The following is a 17,618-nucleotide window of genomic DNA, read 5'->3' on the forward strand; positions in this document are numbered from 1 at the left end:
CCGATAAGAGAAAAAATAACAGCAAAAATTTGCTACTGTCCCTGTGTACCTATCTGGATCCCAGACTGCAGCATGACATGTAATGAGTTCAGGTGCCCATCTCCCTAACAGACTGTGACCCTGGCATTGGTCTTTGCAGAGACCTGCACTGGGCTGGCACCGAGTAGGTGCTTAGGAACTGTTTGCTGACAGACTCGGAGTTGGCTGTCCTCCAGAGCCAGGAAGCTGTCCGAGAACGGGGTAGGGGTGGTGTCCACAAGGCCGCCGGGCCCCTGGAGAAGCATCCAGCCATGCTTGCCACCATGGGCTGAAACAGGCTGATTCTGAGGTCACCGGCCCTCAGGTCAGTTTTGGGCCTCCCGCCCCACCTGGCCCTGCCTCACCTGCTTCCGCGGGGCCGAGGCATCCATCAGCACCAGGAGGCGCCCTCTGCTGGCCAGCCTGGGGCAGTGCCTGAGGTCGGCCCTGGGCCTGGGGCGGGCCATGCTGGCCTCCTGGACCTTGGCCCCAGGTTCCAGCCGCACTGTGAGCAGTGCTGTCCGCCACTGGGCCCAGTGGGTCTGCAGGAGGTGCCTGGGCCCAGCCTGCTGGAACTGGGTGATGGCGGCTCTCTGGACAAGGCCCCCGGCCGCTGACTGTGCACAGGCCTCTAGGACCCTGGGGGAGAGGGAGGAACCCACACCCAGGCCATCAGGGCCAGGACCCTATGGCAGCCCCGTAGGGAGGCCTCCCAGCCCTGGCCAGGGCCCTGAGGGAAGGGGACCCCGGGCAAAGCCCCCGGCCTGTGTTCCTCCTCTCGCCATCCCTCTTCTGGGGAAACCAGGTTAAAATGGGCACAGAGCGCAGCAGAATATCACAGGGACAAGCGTCCTGTTCAGGGGACAGAGAGAGGGCAGTCTTGCCTGCTACACTCTGCCTCCCCTTCCCTCACAGGAAGCCCGGTTTATGGAGAACCTGCCGTGTGTCTGGCCCAGGGTGAGTGCTTGCTCGCATTCTCTCTAATCCCTGGGGCCACCGCACAAGGCAGGCCTGTTATGTTCCTTTGACCTTTAAAATTAGAAACGTGCCCAAAGAGGGGTCACACAGCTGGAAAGAGCAGAGGTGGGATCTGACCCCAGGATGAACTGCAGGGACCAGGACCGCCTCTCTCTTTCACCCCAGCCTCCTGAGCCCAGCCCTCTGAGCGGAGCACCAAATATCCTCTACTCCCACCCAAAATAAGCTCAAAGCCTAGCTGGAAGCACAGTGCGGGCCGCCCCCAGGCCATGGGCACCCACCTGGCGCTCAGCTTCCTGGCAGTGTGGGTTCGGCTGACCCAGTGTAGGCGGGACTCCCGCACCCACAGCGTCCAACACAGGGCCGCCCGGGCCTGGGCCCGAGCTCGCTCTTCTGCCTGCTGTCGGGCCTCACGACGCTGGCCCAGGGCCACTCGCCATGCTGTGAAGGCCTGCTGGGCCTGGGCCCCCCTCAGCTGCCTGGCTGCCCGGCCTTGCTGCGCGCTGCTTCTCCAGTGGACGATGGAGGCCCGGGCCACGTGCTGCTCCCGTGCCCGGGCTGCGGCCACTCGGGCCTCCTGCCATGTGACAAATGCCGCCCCCAGTGCCCTTCTCCTCAGGCCATCCTGGAAGGCTCGATGCTTGGCCCGGAGCGCACCCGTGTCTCTCACACCTCCACACCAGGCCTGGAAGTGGCTGCAAAACAGGGGCAGAGGAGGGGCCCAGCTGGCTCTCAGAGTCAAGAGTCACGTTTATTCAAAATTACACCCGCGAATCCCCCACAAAGTGTCACAGGTTATACACGGTTTTGCATACACAACCCTGTGCCTTAAATATGTGTGGACCGGTGTGTAACAGGTGACAGTGCTGGCTGTCATCTGGGAACCTCGGCACACACACACGCTGGCTCACAGGGCAGATGCTGCCCCCGGAGGGTGGGGGTTCAAGTCCCAGCTCTGCCAGGGGGACAGCACGCCCTGCTCCCCTCACAAGCCCACTCTGGGGCAGGAGGTCGGTGAGGAGAACATGGTCCCCCACTCCCTGAGGGGCCAAGAAAATGTCAACCCCCGTCAGATGGGAAAGTGCAAAAGTCAGCCACTCTGCGGTCAACGGTTCACTGCCCCTGTGGGGACACTGAAAATCTGTGAATTTGTAACTGAAGGGTGGGAGGAAGTATCGTCTGTCCCCTCTGCTTTTAAATATGCATTAAGGAACTATATACATGTTTAACTAGAACATCTCTATTTACATTAAGATTTCAGTCTCTTTTCTGGCCCCTGTGTACAGTAGAATTCCCCTGTGCTATGACTCCTCAGACAACACGTGGTATTGGAACACACATGTTATGGCAGCTGCTTGAGGAGTTGATTTCCTTCATCTTAATTGTATCCCCTGAAACCAAAGGACTGACCTGGGCTGGAGGTGGAGACCTGGGCTTGTCAGGGCATCAGGTGGGTGAGGGGCTTCCCATCCCCCACCTCCCAAAGCCAGCGGATAATGGAAGGTTGGTGGTCATGGCTCTACGGCTCCAGGCTGGGGTCTCCCTTCGTGACCCCTGTTTCCCAAGGCCCAGGCCTCCAGCCTGGAATGCCCCTAGAGCTGCAGAGGCAACTCAGCTTCCCATCCCCTGGGCTCTCTCCCTGCTTCTCCGGGGGTGGATGACCCTCACCTTCCCACCCCCAGGCCCACCCACCTCTGCAGTAGGTGCTGCTCTGGCCCGGCCACCATGCGTCTCCGACGAGCTGCCGCCTGCTGCCAGCGCCAGAACGTGGCCCTCCGCAGGCCCTGGAGGTGGACCTGCACCCACCTCTGGTACTTTTCATGCAGGAACTGCTGCCCTGTGGTCAGAGATGCTGAAGTGCCTGGGTGCTCATCTGGCCTCACCCCTGGGCCTGGGGTGACTGTGGGCCGCTGCTCAGCCAGCCCTTTGCCCTCTGCCCAGGTGGGAACAGAGGAGCCCACCCTAACTGTCTGGGTTAAAATACTGCGGTTACAGCTGCCCTACTGGTGACCAGGCCAACTCACAGTTTTTTGGTTTTTAAAAATTTGATGATGTTTAGGAATTAGGAAAATTCATGTGAAAATCTAGACTTCCAGCTTTTCTTTAAAAACTAGAAGGTCTGGCAACATTGGGCCAGCATTCCTGGGTAACTAGGCAATTGGGCTGGAGAAGCAGCTGTCCCAGCGGATAGGACATGAACTTTCCAGAACAACCAAGTCCCCACCTACCAGCCCATTGATAGGATGTATATTGGTGTAGGGGGACGCCTCTAAAATGGCCCCCAGTGATCCGCGCCTCCTGTGCTGGGCTCTGAGGACACCATGACTCTGTGCTCAGACCCGTGACTCTGAAGGCCAGGTGAGGATGATGAGGAAGAAGAAGGTGATGATGATGGTAACACCTACTGGGAGCTGGGTTCTGAGCCAAGCACATTGCGGGGATAGTCTTGTAGGATCCCCACAATCTCCCTAGGAGGTGGGTACCACTGTTATCCCCATTTTACAGATGAGCAAGCTGAGACTCAGAGAGGTTAAGTAGCTTGTTTTAAGTCCACACAGCCAGGGAGTGGAAGAGCGGGAATGTGAACCCATGACTACAGTGTCCACGACCCCACGCTCTGCTCTGCCACGCCAGTCCCGCTGTGCCCTGAGGGAGGTCCCATCGCTGGACTCTGTGCTAGGGGACACGGAATCCTGGATCTCCCTGATGGACCCTGGCCCTTCCCTCACCCTCGGTGCCCCGTCCCAGTTCCTGACTCACTCTGCCAGCAGGAGTGCCAGTGGTGCAGGGTATCTCGCACCCGTCTCCGGCCCCGCTCCTGGGCCCACCACTCCGCATCCTGCTGCTGCACCAGCCGCCGCCGCCACAGGCTCAGCACGGCCCTGCAGCTCTGACCCCAGGCCCAGCGGGCAGCCAGCTCTCTCTGGGCCCCTTGGGCTGTTGCCCAGTGGCTCCAGCCAAGGAGGATGCTGGGAAGGGGAGTGTCCACTCTGAGGATGGTCACTGCCACCTGGGGCCAGCCCAGCCCTCCCCTCCCCTCAGCAGCAGAGAGGGGCTTAGGGTGACTATTCTCCATTTCCATCATGAGGGGAGTGGGCTGCTGGGGGCTGGAGGGCCCAAATGCTACTCCGAGGGTCACCATGACTGGTGGTGGGGGTAAGATGGGACGCCAGACCCCCAATGCCAAGTGCTGTGCTCAGCCGCTAGTGACAAACATTGCTGTGAACTGAGTGCTATGTGCCAGCACTGTGCTAGGGGTGCACGGCCCCTTCCTCGCTGATTCCCATTGGAGTGAATACTATTATTACCCCCATGCAAGTGGGGAGACGGAGGCACAGAGAGGTTAAGCAACTTGCCCAAGATCACACAGCCAGTGAGAGGCAAAGCTGGGATTAGAACCTAGGCAGACTGACTCTTAAGCATTGTGCCATGAAGGAATAAATGAATGAACAACAGCTGTGAAATCTCTGAGAGAAACGATTACCCTGCTGAGTGCGTGCCCACACCTCCCAGCAGGGCAGGGTAGGAGGGCAGGAGGAGTTGAGAGGATCTGAGTCTGGGGGCCACGACTGGGGTGTGAGAGGGGAGTCCTCTGGGATGCAGACCCCAAGGGGATGCTGCTGTGAAGGTCAAGGATCAAGGGGAAAGGGGCTGCTAGGAAACAGAAAATCCACAGAGTGGTGGGCAGCACGGCCTACCCGTCCTGGGGAGGGGCCCCTACCGCCTCTGAAGGGTGCTCTGGTGCCAGCTCGCTGCGCCCCGGGACTGCTGGGCCCGCGCATGCCAGAACAGAAGGCACCGCCCCTGCTGCCGCCGCCCAGCTGCCAGCAGAAAGCTCACCTGGAGGCTCTCCAGGGGGGCGGGGGCCCTGGACGCCTGGGAAAGGAGGTGTGGAGGCCTGGGTCCCCTGGCCCTGTCCTGTCCCCACCCTCTCCCCCGACCTGCCCCCTACCTGCCCTAGCCCCTCCCATCCCCTCCACTCACCTTCTCCAGTGAGCTGCGGGGCGTGCTGCAGCCCAGCGAGGCCTCCCCTCCCGGGATGCCCCCCAGCAGTTCCGGGGCCCAAGTAGTCCTGGAGCTGCCTGATGGGGTACCTGGACCCCAGGCCCTCCAGCGCCACCTCCTCAGGATGCGCCGCAGCATGCGCCGCCTCATGCCCTGGAGGAAGGAGCTACAGGAGGGGGCAGGTGAGTCCCCGGGCCCCAGCCTCACCCCTGGCTGGGCGTGCTGCCAAGCAGGGGCTTCCCCCAGCCGGGCCCCTGTGAAAGAACAGAGCTGGAAGGTGCCACCACATGCCCAACACTGGGCTAGAGCTCTGCACCACGGCCTCCCAAACCGGCTGAGATCACTGGGGCTCTAAGAAATACCAATGCCACCGGGGTCCCACCCCCAGGGACTCTGATTTAATAGTCTGGGTGCAGCCTGGGCTTCCCGACTTTTCCTAAGCTTCCGGGTAACTCTCGTGAGCAGGAAAGGCCCATATCACCGCTCTCCCTGCATCACGTGGCTGATCCCCACCACACTCCCCAGGTGGGTGGGGTCCACGCAGCTGATGAGCGGTGGAGCCGGCCTCCAGGCCCAAGGACCTGAGACTCAAGAGCCCACATGTATAGTAACCACATCAGCACTCTGCCCATGCTCAGTTATAGATAGGGAAACTGAGGCCTGGCAGAAGGTCATTTCCCCAAACTCCAAACAGCAGCAGACCAGGGATCCAAACACTCAATCTCAGGCCACAGGGCAGCCCCAGACACATTGCAGGGAGATGTCAACTGTGCCCTGATGCCCAATGGCCAGAGGATGGATGGGGGTAGGAAGGGCTACATTCTGAAGGATCATGGTGAACTGAGTTTCCCTGGAGTTCCAGGGGTGCATTAAAAGAGACTGATGTCCAAGTGGACCAAGTAGATATGGGGATGATGGATGCCAGGTGTGTGACTTTGAAGGACAGAATTCTTTTTTTTTTAAATTATTTTATTGAGGTCATATTGGTTTATAACATTGTGAAATTTCAGGTGTACATTATTATATATCAGTTTCTGTAGAGACTGCATTGTGCTCATCACTCATAGTTTAGTTTTTATCTGTCACCATACATATGCGCCCCTTTACTCCTTTCACTCACCCCCCACCTGCTTCCCCTCTGGTAATCACTAGTCTATTCTCTTTATCCATGTGTTTGTTTATCTTCCACATATGAGTGAAATCATGCAGTGTTTGTCTTTCTCTGTCTGGCTTATTTCACTTAACATAATACTCTCAAGGTCCATCCATGTTGTTGCAAATGGGACGATTTTGTCTTTTTTATGGCTAAGTAGTATTCCATCGTATATATACCACATCTTCTTTATCCATTCATCAGTTGATGGGCACTTCGGTTGCTTCCATATCTTGATTATTTTGAGTAATGTTGCAATGAACATAGGGGTGCATAAATCTCTTTGTATTGTTAATTTCGTGTTCTTTGGATAAACACCCAGTAGTGGGATAGCTGGATCATAAGGTATTTCTATTTTTAATTTTTTGAGCAATCTCCATACTGTCTTCCATAGTGGCTGCACCAGTTTGCATTCCCACCCGTAGTGTATAAGAGTTCCCTTTTCTCCACATCCTCTCCAACATTTGTTATTTTTTGTCTTGGTAATTATAGCCATACTGATAGGTCAAAGTTCTGATTTGCATTTCCCTAAATAATTAGTGATATTGAATATCTTTTCATGTGCTTGTTGGCCATCTGTATATCCTCCTTGGAAAAATGTCTGTTCATATCCTCTGCCCATTTTTTGATTGGGTTTTTTGTTTTTTTGTTGAGTTGTATGAGTTCTTCATATATTTTGGAAATTAACTCCTTGTCAGATATATGATTTGCAAATATTTTCTCCCAGTTGGTGGGTTGTCTTTTCATTTTGTTGATGGTTTCCTTTGCCTTGCAGAAGCTTTTTAGTCTGATGTAGTCCCATTTATTTTTTCTTTTGTTTCCCATGCCTGAGTGGACGTGGCATTTGAAAAGATGCTGCTAAGACTAATGTCAAAGAGTGTACTGCCTATGTTTTCATCTAGGAGTTTTATGGTTTCAGGTCTTACATTCAAGTCTTGAATCCATTTTGAGTTAATTCTTGTGTATGGTGTAAGATAATGGTCTACCTTCATTCTTTTGCAAGTGGCTGTCCAGTTTTCCCAACACCATTTATTGAAGAGACTAGCCTTTCTCCATTGTATGTTTTTGGCTCCTTTGTCAAAGATTAGCTGTCCATAAATGTGTGGTTTTATTTCTGGGATTTCAATTCTGTTCCATTGATCTATGTGTCTGTTTTTGTGCCAGTATCATGCTGTTTTGATTACTGTAGCTTTGTAGTATATTGTGAAGTCAGGGATTGTGATGCCTCCAGCTTTGTTTTTTTCCTCAGGATTTCTTTGGCTATTCGGGGTCTTTTGTTGTTCCATATAAATTTTAGTATTCTTTGTTCTATTTCTGTGAAGAATATCATTGGGATTCTGATTGGGATTGCATTGAATCTGTAGATTGCTTTAGGTAATATGGACATTTTAACTATGTTTATTCTTCCAATCCATGTGCATGGAATATCTTTCCATTTCTTCATGTCATCATTGATTTCTTTCAATAATGTCTTATAGTTTTCAGTGTATAGGTCTTTTACCTCCTTGGTTAAATTTATTCCTAGATATTTTATTCTTTTTGTTGTGATCGTAAATGGGATTGTACTCTTGACTTCTCTTTCTGCTAGTTCGTTATCAGTGTGTAGAAATGCAAATGATTTTTGTAAGTTGATTTTGTACCCTGCAACTTTGCTGTAGTTGTTGATTATTTCTAACAGTTTTCTGGTGGATTCTTTAGTGTTTTCTATATATAGAATCACGTCGTCTGCAAACAGCAAGAGTTTCACTTCTTCCTTTCCAATTTGGATACCTTTTATTTCTTTTTCTTGCCTAATTGCTCTGGCCAAAACCTCCAGTACTATGTTGAATGGGAGTGGTGAGAGTGGGCACCCTTGTCTTGTGCCTGTTCTCAGAGGGATGGCTTTCAGCTTTTCACTGTTAAGTATGATGTTGGCTGTAGATAGAATTCTAAACCCTGCAACTGCTGGCTTAAGTTCCTCCTGACATCCCGTCAGGGAACCTGGCCCCTCCTGACCCTCACTACCCACCTCACCCACAACCATCAGCCTGGGCTCTGAACCCCAGCAATGACCATCTTGAGGAAAAGCAGCACCGAGAAGGTCTCACTACAGGGCCCTTCTTGCTCCTGACTCACAGCAGGATTTAGAGCCTCTGAGCCTCAGCTTCTCTAGCTGAACAAGGAGGCAAATGGAGGCAGGAGGATGAGAGTGCTGCTCCGTGGTTCCTCCACCTGTTCTTTCACAGTGTCTATTCCACGCCTACGGCATGCCAGGCACCTGCAGGGTGCTGGGAGACAGGCATGGTTCCTGCCACCAGGGGGCTCCCACCGAGCTGGAGATGGGCACGAGGCAGTTCTGGATTCTGGGGAGGACAGCATTAAACCAACTTCCCCATCAGGTTCCAGCCACCCTGGTAGAACGCCATGTCTGTGCCCCAGGCCGTGCCACGGACCCCATGGCTCTCTGCTCAATCGCTGTCTCAGTGTCCCTGGGCCACCTCTCCAGCCCTGGACCCACTGGGTACCATAGTGTGCCAGGCCTCATACTGGGGCCACAGGGAGGAGCAGGACATGGCCCATTCCCTATGGGACACTCCTCCCAGTGCTGAGCACTGCTCACATACCCACTCCATGCCCCCCAGGCCCTACCCCAGACCACAGGCTCGTAGACACCTACTCAGCCCTCTGGCGCTGGAAGAGCCGCGTCCTCCAGAGCAGCAGTGCAGGGTGCAGGGCCAGCCTCGGGCAGGCGTCCTGCAGGGAGCCCCGGCCTAGCTCCTGGGGCAGCCCCGGGGCCTGGGCCACCACCCCCAGGCCATGGTCTGTGGCCGCTCCAGGGGCTGAGCTGCAGAGTGCCATGTTCCCTGAGAAGCAATCAAGGGATAAGTCAGCCACGTCCCCAGTGAGCTCCCTCTGCCCCAAGCCCCTCCTAGGACCTCTCCCTTCATGGGCACTGCCCCCTCCCGCCGCCTCCAAACCCTCCCCTCCAGGACACCTCAGAGATCCCATCTTCCCCGTCAGGTTTTGGGGTGGGGGCAGGGGCTGTGTGTCCCCCTCAGACCAGGAGCTTCCCGAGAGCAGGGAGCCCATCCCTTCCTGGAGGGAGACAGAACAGTCTCTAGCCTGGAAGAGCTCACCATGGGGGTGAGGATGGTGCCCAATGAAGGCCTGCCTCTCCAGGGACCCCCACAGGGCCCTCCCAGGCCTGCCAGGCTGCACCACCGAGAAAGCTCCCAATTCCATCACAAGAACCCATAACCTCAACCGGGCCCACTGCAGAAGCAGCTTAAGTGACACTGTCTGCTGGGGTGGAAGGGAAAGCGAGCCCCTCCACCCGCCACTCACTCACCTGCCTTCTGCCAGCAGAGGGACAGCTGAGTCACCTTCGCCCTTTCTGAGGCCCGGAGCCACTTCATCTGCATCCACTGCTGCAGGCACGTCCTCAGGGTCCTTGCCCGGCGGTTGGCCATGTGGTCACGGTACCGGGCCCCTCTTTTCACCAACCGCTGCCAGGCCCCAAAGCACCTGGGAGAGCCGAGAGAGAGTGTTAGTGCCAAAGGTAATGACTGCAGCCACAGCCGCCTGCCACCTGCCAGGCACACTCCGTGGGCAAGCCACGTCACCTCTCTGAGCCTCGACTTCCTCATCCGTGAAATGGGGCTGCTCTAACCATCACCCCTGGCTGCCTGGATGGCCTCAGCAGCCTCCTCCCTGCCTCCCGCATGCACTCTTGGCCCCTCCAGTCAGTTCCGACTCGGTAACCAGAGTGATTTGTTTCAAATCTCAAATCAAACCATTGTACTCCCCTGCCAGAATCCTCCAGAGGCAGCCCCCTTGCTCTTATGATAAAATTTCAACTCCTCCCCACAGCTTACAGGGCCATGCCTGATCTGCCCCGCCCCCACATCTTTCCAACTTCATCTCAAACCACGCCGGGGCCCCCGCCCCCGACTAATGGCGCCAAGTTGACCGCTGTTCTTGGAGTTTTCTCTGTCCCCCTGTCACAGGCCTTTCACATACTGTTCCCTCTGCCTGGTGCTCTCTTGTTCACTCTCCCTCCGCTAGTCAACCGTTCATCCTCACATCTCCGCTGAACCCTGGTGGAGGTCAGCTCCCTTTGTTCACAGTCCTCAGAGAAAACTACCCCAGGGGGATGCAATCAGCAAATGCAGACCCGGGAAACTCTACCAGACCAGCAACCTGGTGTCTTCAACCGATAAATTGCAAGGAAAAACACGGAGGGCAGCCCAGGGCTTAGTAAGACTTTAACGACCCAGCAACCACTTACAACATGTGGAGCTTATTCAGATCCCAATTCAAATAAAATATATGCTCATAAAACACTTGAAAATTTGAATGCTGACCAGCTATTGGCTGGTCTTAAGGAATTATTGTTCATTTTTTAAGTGTGATCGTGGTATTGTGGTTACGTGGTTTAAAATAGGCCTCATCCTTTAGAGATGCTACAGAAATATTTACAGATGAAATGGTATGATGGGTGGGATTTGCCTCAAAATAACGTAGAGGGGGAAGTAGTTGGGTACAGAGGAAACAGGTTTTCTCAGGAGGAGATTTTCTTGAAGCTGAATGATGGGTACCTGGGCTTAGTATCCTATTTTCTCTACTTTTGTGTAAGATACAAATGTCCCAGAATACAAAGTGATGAATGAGGAAAGAGAAAACTCTTATAGATCTGTGTTCCTTCCCTTCACAACAGTTCACTCAGGGGACATTCACACACGCCCTTTGTGACTGCTGGTTTCCTGCCTGTCCCCCACCCAGCCATGGGTGCCATGAGGGCGGTGACGGCCGGCACTAAGCTTTGCTCATAATCGAGTCCCAGCCCCTGGGGTGCTGTCGAGCATGTTTTAGGCTCTCAGTGAACGGCAGCTGTTGCATTTCTTATTTTCATCGTTGTCTCTCAATACTAGAAGGAATCAAGAGCTGACTTAAGGGCACCTCCCAGCTGCATCCCACCCTCTGCCTCGGGGCGGGGGGGTCCCCACTCCCACACTTGTCTCACCTGCAGAGCCAGGCTCCCTGGGGCTGGGTGCCCAGGGCAGCAGGAGAGCACCTCCCCATCCTCTGAGTCCTCTGTGTGGCCTGGGAGGCCTCTCCCTGGAGCCCCTTCTCCCGCCTGGCCCATTCCTTCTGATAGCGCCACAGGAGGGAGACTGTAAAGGGAGGGAGGAGAGAGAGAAGAGAGTGAGCAGAGGGGAGGATCAGGGCCGAGAGAGTCCACTGACACCTGGGACCCCAGGCTGTGTGGCCTCCAGCCAGTTGCTCCCTGTCTCAGGGCCTCAGTCTCCCCATGAGTGAGTGATGTTAACGGACTTTCCAGTTCTAACACTCAAGCTTCTGCCAGGCCTGTACCAGCGTCAATGGCACACAAATGCAAGATGTGCACCTCTCATTCTGCGTGTCCTCGAGCTGGTCATGAATGTCTCTGTGCCTCAGTTCCTCATCAGTAAAATGGGCACAACGCCTTGCCGAGGTCACCATGAGGCTCAAATGAGAATGTGTCCCGGCAGTTGCCAGAGTAGATGCTCAAAAACACTCCTTCACTCAGGACCCCCTGCCCTGTCCAGTGTGGGGGCTCAGGCTCCGTCTCCCCCGCTTTCCCAGCGCCCCACATCTCACCAGCCGGTTGTTGCAGAGCCTGCAGGATCTGGATGCCCCCGTCTCCTCCGTCTGGTCTCAGCCCAGAACGCAGTGGAATTGACCAGGCTCCTGCCTCTTCCCTCAGACTTCCTGGGCTGAGAGAGAAGTTGCTCAGAGAAACCGATGCCCAGGCCGAGGGAGGGCACACTGTCCCACCCTGTCCTCCCCAGCCCCAGGCAGGTGTCGTCCGCCCGCAGGAGCAGAGGTGTGCTGAGCCACCCCCGTTCTCTTCCAGACAGTTCATTTATTCCTGATTACATCAGTGACTGGGGAGGGGGATCTGCTTTTGCTTCAGTCTCTTCAACAGTATTTGGATTTTTTACAACACACATGTATTAAAATAAATATTATTTAAAAAATTATTTTAAACACATTTGTTTAATTTGAAAATAAGCACAAAAACAATGCATCACTGTAACGGAAAATGGAGGAAATGAAACAGAAAATAACCAGCTTTAACTCCACTGCTCCCGAGAGAAGCACTATTCGCATTTTAGCATTTTGTGGGGGACGAAATATTTATTTTTATTTTTAATAGTGGTAAAATACACATAATATAAAATCCACCATCATAACCATTTTTAAGTGAACAGTTTAGTAATTCACTGTTGTTAAGTAATTCACATTGTTGTGCCACCCTTTAGCATTTTTCCTTCGGGTCTTTTTTCTATGTACTGTGTTACATTCATAGAAAAAATACCTTGGATACTGTTTTTTATGGTTCTTTTTTTTTCATTTAACATTGTCATAGCCATTTTTCCTTGTCATTAGAAATTCTATGCAAATATCCATAAAACTGCTTCCAGGAAGGGGGATCCATGGGCAGGGAACTTCCAGGTTAGTTGATATACAGTACTCCCCATTGTTTTGAATGTTTTTCAAATCAAGCATGCATTACTGTTATGATTAGAAACAACACCAATAAAGATATTGAAATGAAAAATAAAGAAGAAAAGAGTGGGGAGGAATTTTTAAAGTCTTGATCGACATGATATTGAATGGTTGTGAAATGTCCATCTCATGGTTAAACCACGATTTCCTCTCTCACTGCTGGGCGTTGACACTGTTCTGAAGGTTTTATGAGTATAAATAATGCCGTGATGGACATCCTTTTGCACAGATCTTTGTCCACATCTGCTGGTTTCGTCCTCATTCTCTTGTGGGGGAGGGGATATGGGGGACAAGGAGGGAAGCCACCAGCACTGCCCGGGCCACACCAACCAACCTGGGGTGTCCCAGACTACCTGCTTCTCGGGGCGGGGTCCACGGCTGGCTTCCTTCCCGAGGGACCTCGGCCCTGGCCTCCCTCAGAGGGTGGGGGTCCTGGCCCAGCCTGGACGTGGGGCTGCCCCCGTTTCTCCTGCTGAGTCAGGTTTCTCCACTGGGTCAAGAGAGAAGGGCAAAAGCGATGTTGGCTGCAGCCTCGAATGTGCCCCAAGAGGGGGCACCAGGAAGGGGCAGGGACAGGAGTCAAACATTTCTGTCAGACTCTAAAGCCTGTGGTCCTAACCATTAGACTACCCTGCCTCTTTGGAATGAATGCATGAATGGAAAGTTGGAGCCCAAGAGACAGGGCTTTCCCTGGGAGAGAAAATCTGGAGCTGGGCCCTCCCACAGCATCCTCTTCCCAAGGAGAAAAGAACACAGAAGTGCCCTTCCAGTCCTGGTTGGCAAACCACTAGTGAAAAATAGCAACCATTTATACGGTAGAGTGCTTGCTATGTGCTAGGCAGGGTTCTAAGTTCTTTATATTTATTAATTTAACCTCACAATAACCCTGAGAGGTATGTACTATTATTATCCCATTTTAGAGCTGAAGAGACTAAGGCACAGAGAGGTTAAGTAACTTGTCCAAGGTCCCACAGCGAGAAAGTGTGAAAAAAAAAAAAAAGGCAGAGACAGGATTTGAACTCAGGCAGAGCTGGTTCAGGCATCTGGGCTGACAACCATCCCCTCTACTGCCAAGCACTCAGGAGGTACAACCTGGGCCCCAGTAGAGCCTCCTCCCCAGACACACCAGTGTGTTGTCACCTACGCACGACCCAACCTGGAGGCCCCTGACCTTTTGGAAGCTCCGGGCCAGCAGGGCCTGTGTGCGTCGTCCCCACGCCACCTCCAGCTGGGCCTCCCGGAGCCACAGTGCCGACCGCAGCGCTCGCAGGCCCCTACGCAACAGCTGCTGGCGGCCCAGCGCCAGCGCCGCTGCCACTGCCTGCCGCCTCCGCACCACGCCCCTCCAGGCTCTGAAACATCTGGACAGCAGCTGCCAGCTGGGGAGGGACCAGGGCTGATCAGGGGGTGGGCCCAGCCCCTCAGCCCCAGGGAGCAGCTGGGGGCTGGGCACCACCCATGTTGCCTTTCCAGCAATGACGGGAGTGATGCTCCACACTGCAGCAGAAGGACTAGCTGCAGACTGGAAAGACACCCCTCTACTGATGGCTAGCCTCGAAATCCCGGACAAGAGAGCCCCTAGGCAGGAGCATGCCCCAATTGACTGCTGAGAGTACAGGGCGGCCTTAGGAGTTTAAGATTCCCAGCAGCAGCCGTCCCCATGTTCCTGTCCTTGGGCCCAGGAGGCCCCTCATTCCCCAGCAGGGACAGCGTGAAGGACATTCCCTCCCCTTAAATCCTCTGGGGATCTGCCAGCAGGGCCCTATCTCTATCGGGCCCTCATCTCCATTCCCCCAGGCACATGGCCCCCCACCCCACAGCCCCCGGCCTCACCCAGCTTTCTCAGGCTCCAGGCTCACAATGTTTCTGGCTTTGTTCTTGGAAATCTAAGGACGCGACACAGCTCTCAGGCCAGGAAGCAAGCAGGACAGGACGCGCTCTGCTGAGCCTGCCCGCCCAGGGCCTCCCTTTCTGGGGAAGGGGGTGTGACAGCGTAGTGACAACCAGCTTGGAGTGAGAATTCCTGGGAGGAGGCAGTGGGGCCCCCTGTAGCCCCCCAGCTTTGCTCCCAGACTCCTCTGGCCTCACCTGCCGGGCACCCCTCGCCGGGGCCGTGTCTGGGGGACTGGAAGCCGTCCTCTCCTCCTTCCTGCTGACCTGCTCCCTCGGGGCCCCCTCCCCTCCTTCCCGCCCAGGGAGGACGCCCCAGGCTGCGTGGGAGAAGGCTGAAGAGCAGAGTCTGGCCCCTCTGCTGCCAGCCCCTCGAGGAAGCAGGGGCTCCCCCCTCCACCCGCTGCTGAATGCAGTCTCTGGGGAGCAGTTCCCTCCCCGTCCTAGGGGGTGGGCAGGGAGGACGCCCTGCTCAGGATCCAGGACGTCCCCAGTCAGCATCCCCAACGTGGGCTCTAGCGATGCAGGCTTACTGCTTGCCTGAGAGTCTGAGAGATCAGCCTGGGCCCCTGGGGTCTCTGGGGAATCCTCGGTTTCCCTGAGACCTCGAGGGTATTTCTTCCTCTTATCCCGGGAAGCAAGAACAGGCAGGCCGGGCTGGGGGCAAGCAGCGAGTGCCCGGCCACGGCAAGGGCCCGAGGGTTCCTGGGATGCCCGGCACCCGAGACGGGCTGCCTTGTACTCCAGGCGCCGCACGGAGGCCAACAGCTGGCAGACAGCAGCCTGGGATGGGGCCTGAGCCTGGCTCTGCACAGGGACAGCCAGGTCCTTCAGGGTGAGGGGTTCCCCCGTGAGCCTGGAGGTCCAGCTCCCCAGGCCACACCAGGATCTGGGGCCTGGCCATGTGCAACCACTGAGAAGGACACAGCCTGCAGATGGCCTGAAGCCCTGGCAGGGGGTGTCTGAGGCCAGCCACCAGGACTGCCTCAGGCTGGAGGGTGGGTGAGCCAGTGGTCCTCGGGGTAGGGGGCTTCCCTGGGCCATCATGTGGGGCCGGAAGCTTTCCTGAGGCTCCGACCAGAGATGGGGGCTGGCATGACTTCCACACTTGGCCAAGCTGGTCTCCCTTATGCTCAGGTTACTCTGCTGGACGGCAAACTCTGGGGCTTTCCTGTGGGGCCTCCCAGCCAGGGGCTGCAGGTTGCTCTGCTGCCGGAAGCTTGAGTTGATCAGCCGGCCAGTCGTGTCCTTCAGAGCAAGGCCCAGGCCGGGGCCGGGGCTGGCCAGGTTGGTCTGGACTCGGCAGGGGTCCTGGCAAAGCACTGCCCCTGGGGAGGGTGTGGCGACAGGCCCTCCTCTCTTGGCCTGGCACCTGCCATGTCCACTGCCCAGGCTGACACTCAGGCTCTTCAGGAGTCCACGTGGCTCTAGAGAGAGGAGAGACAGTCATGCCCTGGGGGAGGATTCTGTAGTCAGTGCTCAGGTGGGATAGGTGGGGCCCAGCAGGCCTCAGAACCGGGAGGGACAGGGCCCCAGGTGGGAGGGAGCCTGAACTTCAGGGGTCTCTGTTAGCTCTGTCTTCCCGGGTGGACCGATGGGCAGTGCCTGGGGTCTTCAGCAAGAGCAGTGACGTGGTCTGAGCGGGTGCCTGGCTGCATGGAGCAGGGCCGGGCAGGGGCTGAGAGGAGGGCAGAGGAAGCGGGGAGATAGTTAGGCTGGTGAGGGGGTCCCAGGTGAGAGATGACAGGGCTGGGATCAGAGGTGGCAGGGCAGGCAGAGAGAAGGAGGCAGATTCAGATCTGCTGTGGAAGTGGAGGCTGAAAAGAGGGGGTGAGGAAAGAGGAGTCCAGGGTGACCCCCTGATTTCCAGCCTGAGCACAGAGGTGATGGCGGGCAGCAGCTGGGGGTGAAAGCAAGACCCAACATATCAAAAGGCTCAGGGGACGGGGCGGGGGGTGGGGTGGTGGTGCTCAGAGCCCCTCCCTCTCTGCTGGTCTCCCCAGCCCCCAAGGCCATTCCACAGCTCGGGAGACGAGGCCTCCTGGGGGCTGGTGAGGTCCTGGCGGGTAGAGTGGGCCATAAAAGTTTGTAGATAGGAACTAAAGCTCAGAGAGGTTAAGCAATTGCCCCAGGGTCACACAGCTAGAACACAGAGAGAACTGGCGTGTGAATGGGAATCTGAATTTGTTCTTGGGCTGCTCCCACTTTTGGCTGCACCAGCTCTGTGGCCTCCTCAAGGCCCCAGGTCCCTGAGCAGGGAGGTTCCCCAGCCCACCGCCCCCTTCTCAGCCAGGGGCCCTGGCCAGGCCCACTCCTAGCCCCTCCTCCTCCTGACCTCACTCCTTGACTTCCCCACCCTCCCTCGGCCCCAGCCTGGGAAGACCTTGCCCAGGCCCGGCTGGTTCTGCACAGCTAATCTCTGGAATTAGCGGGGCCCTGGGCTGACCTGAGGGGAAAGCAGCTCTGGGCCACTACCTAGAGGGCACCCTGCTCCTGCCACCTCCCACTCAGACCCACTGAGCCCCTTGCCTGGCCTCAGGGGGCTTGCAGGCCTGAGGGGCAAATTCTCATTGTGGCTGGTGTCAGGTCTCAGCTCCATGGCGTCCAGGGCAAAGCCAGGATGGCAGCGTCCTTGGTCTGCACCACAGCCAGCGGTCTGGCCTGTTTGATGGGATGGGCTCTGGAGGGTGAGAACAGATCCCCACCCCCACCCTCACCAGCACCCCTGGCTGCCCCAGGGCCCAGCTCCAGGTGTCCTGGTCACGCCCCTTGGGGTCCCTCTCCCCGCCCCCTGTACCACCCTTTCCCTTGTAATTTTCTCGTGTCTTCCAGGGCCCGCTCCTTCTAACACTGGCTACAGATCCCAGCCGTCCCCTGTGGACCCTGCTTCTCGGGCAGCCCTCTCAGATGGGGGCTCTCCTCTCAGACCACTGGGCCCAGAGGAGGGGTGGGGCCCTCTTTGCTTCTTGTCGCCATTTCCGACCCTTCTGCCTCCCTCCTCTCTAAACTCTCCTGTCCTAGGCTCCAGGAAGCTCAGGTCATG

At 55.9% G+C, this 17,618-nt stretch overlaps 1 protein-coding gene across 1 annotated transcript in view; it reads right to left on the reverse strand.

The window, feature by feature from the left end:
* C22H1orf167 (chromosome 22 C1orf167 homolog) overlaps positions 1-17,271 on the reverse strand; it is a 21,657-nt gene extending 4,386 nt beyond the window's left edge. Inside the window, 11 exon segments of the mRNA XM_087445762.1 lie at positions 384-657; positions 1,278-1,691; positions 8,811-8,997; positions 9,483-9,658; positions 11,157-11,307; positions 11,774-11,889; positions 13,039-13,175; positions 13,857-14,064; positions 14,519-14,571; positions 14,774-16,002; positions 17,105-17,271. Of these exon segments, the coding sequence (XP_087301888.1) occupies positions 384-657; positions 1,278-1,691; positions 8,811-8,997; positions 9,483-9,658; positions 11,157-11,307; positions 11,774-11,889; positions 13,039-13,175; positions 13,857-14,064; positions 14,519-14,571; positions 14,774-16,002; positions 17,105-17,174 (3,015 nt within the window). The 5' untranslated portion in view covers positions 17,175-17,271.
* Positions 17,272-17,618: the final 347 nt, after the last annotated feature.

Source organism: Ceratotherium simum, chromosome 22 (assembly GCF_057802395.1).
Source record: "Ceratotherium simum simum isolate JZ-2026a chromosome 22, ASM5780239v1, whole genome shotgun sequence".
Lineage (NCBI taxonomy): Eukaryota > Metazoa > Chordata > Mammalia > Perissodactyla > Rhinocerotidae > Ceratotherium > Ceratotherium simum.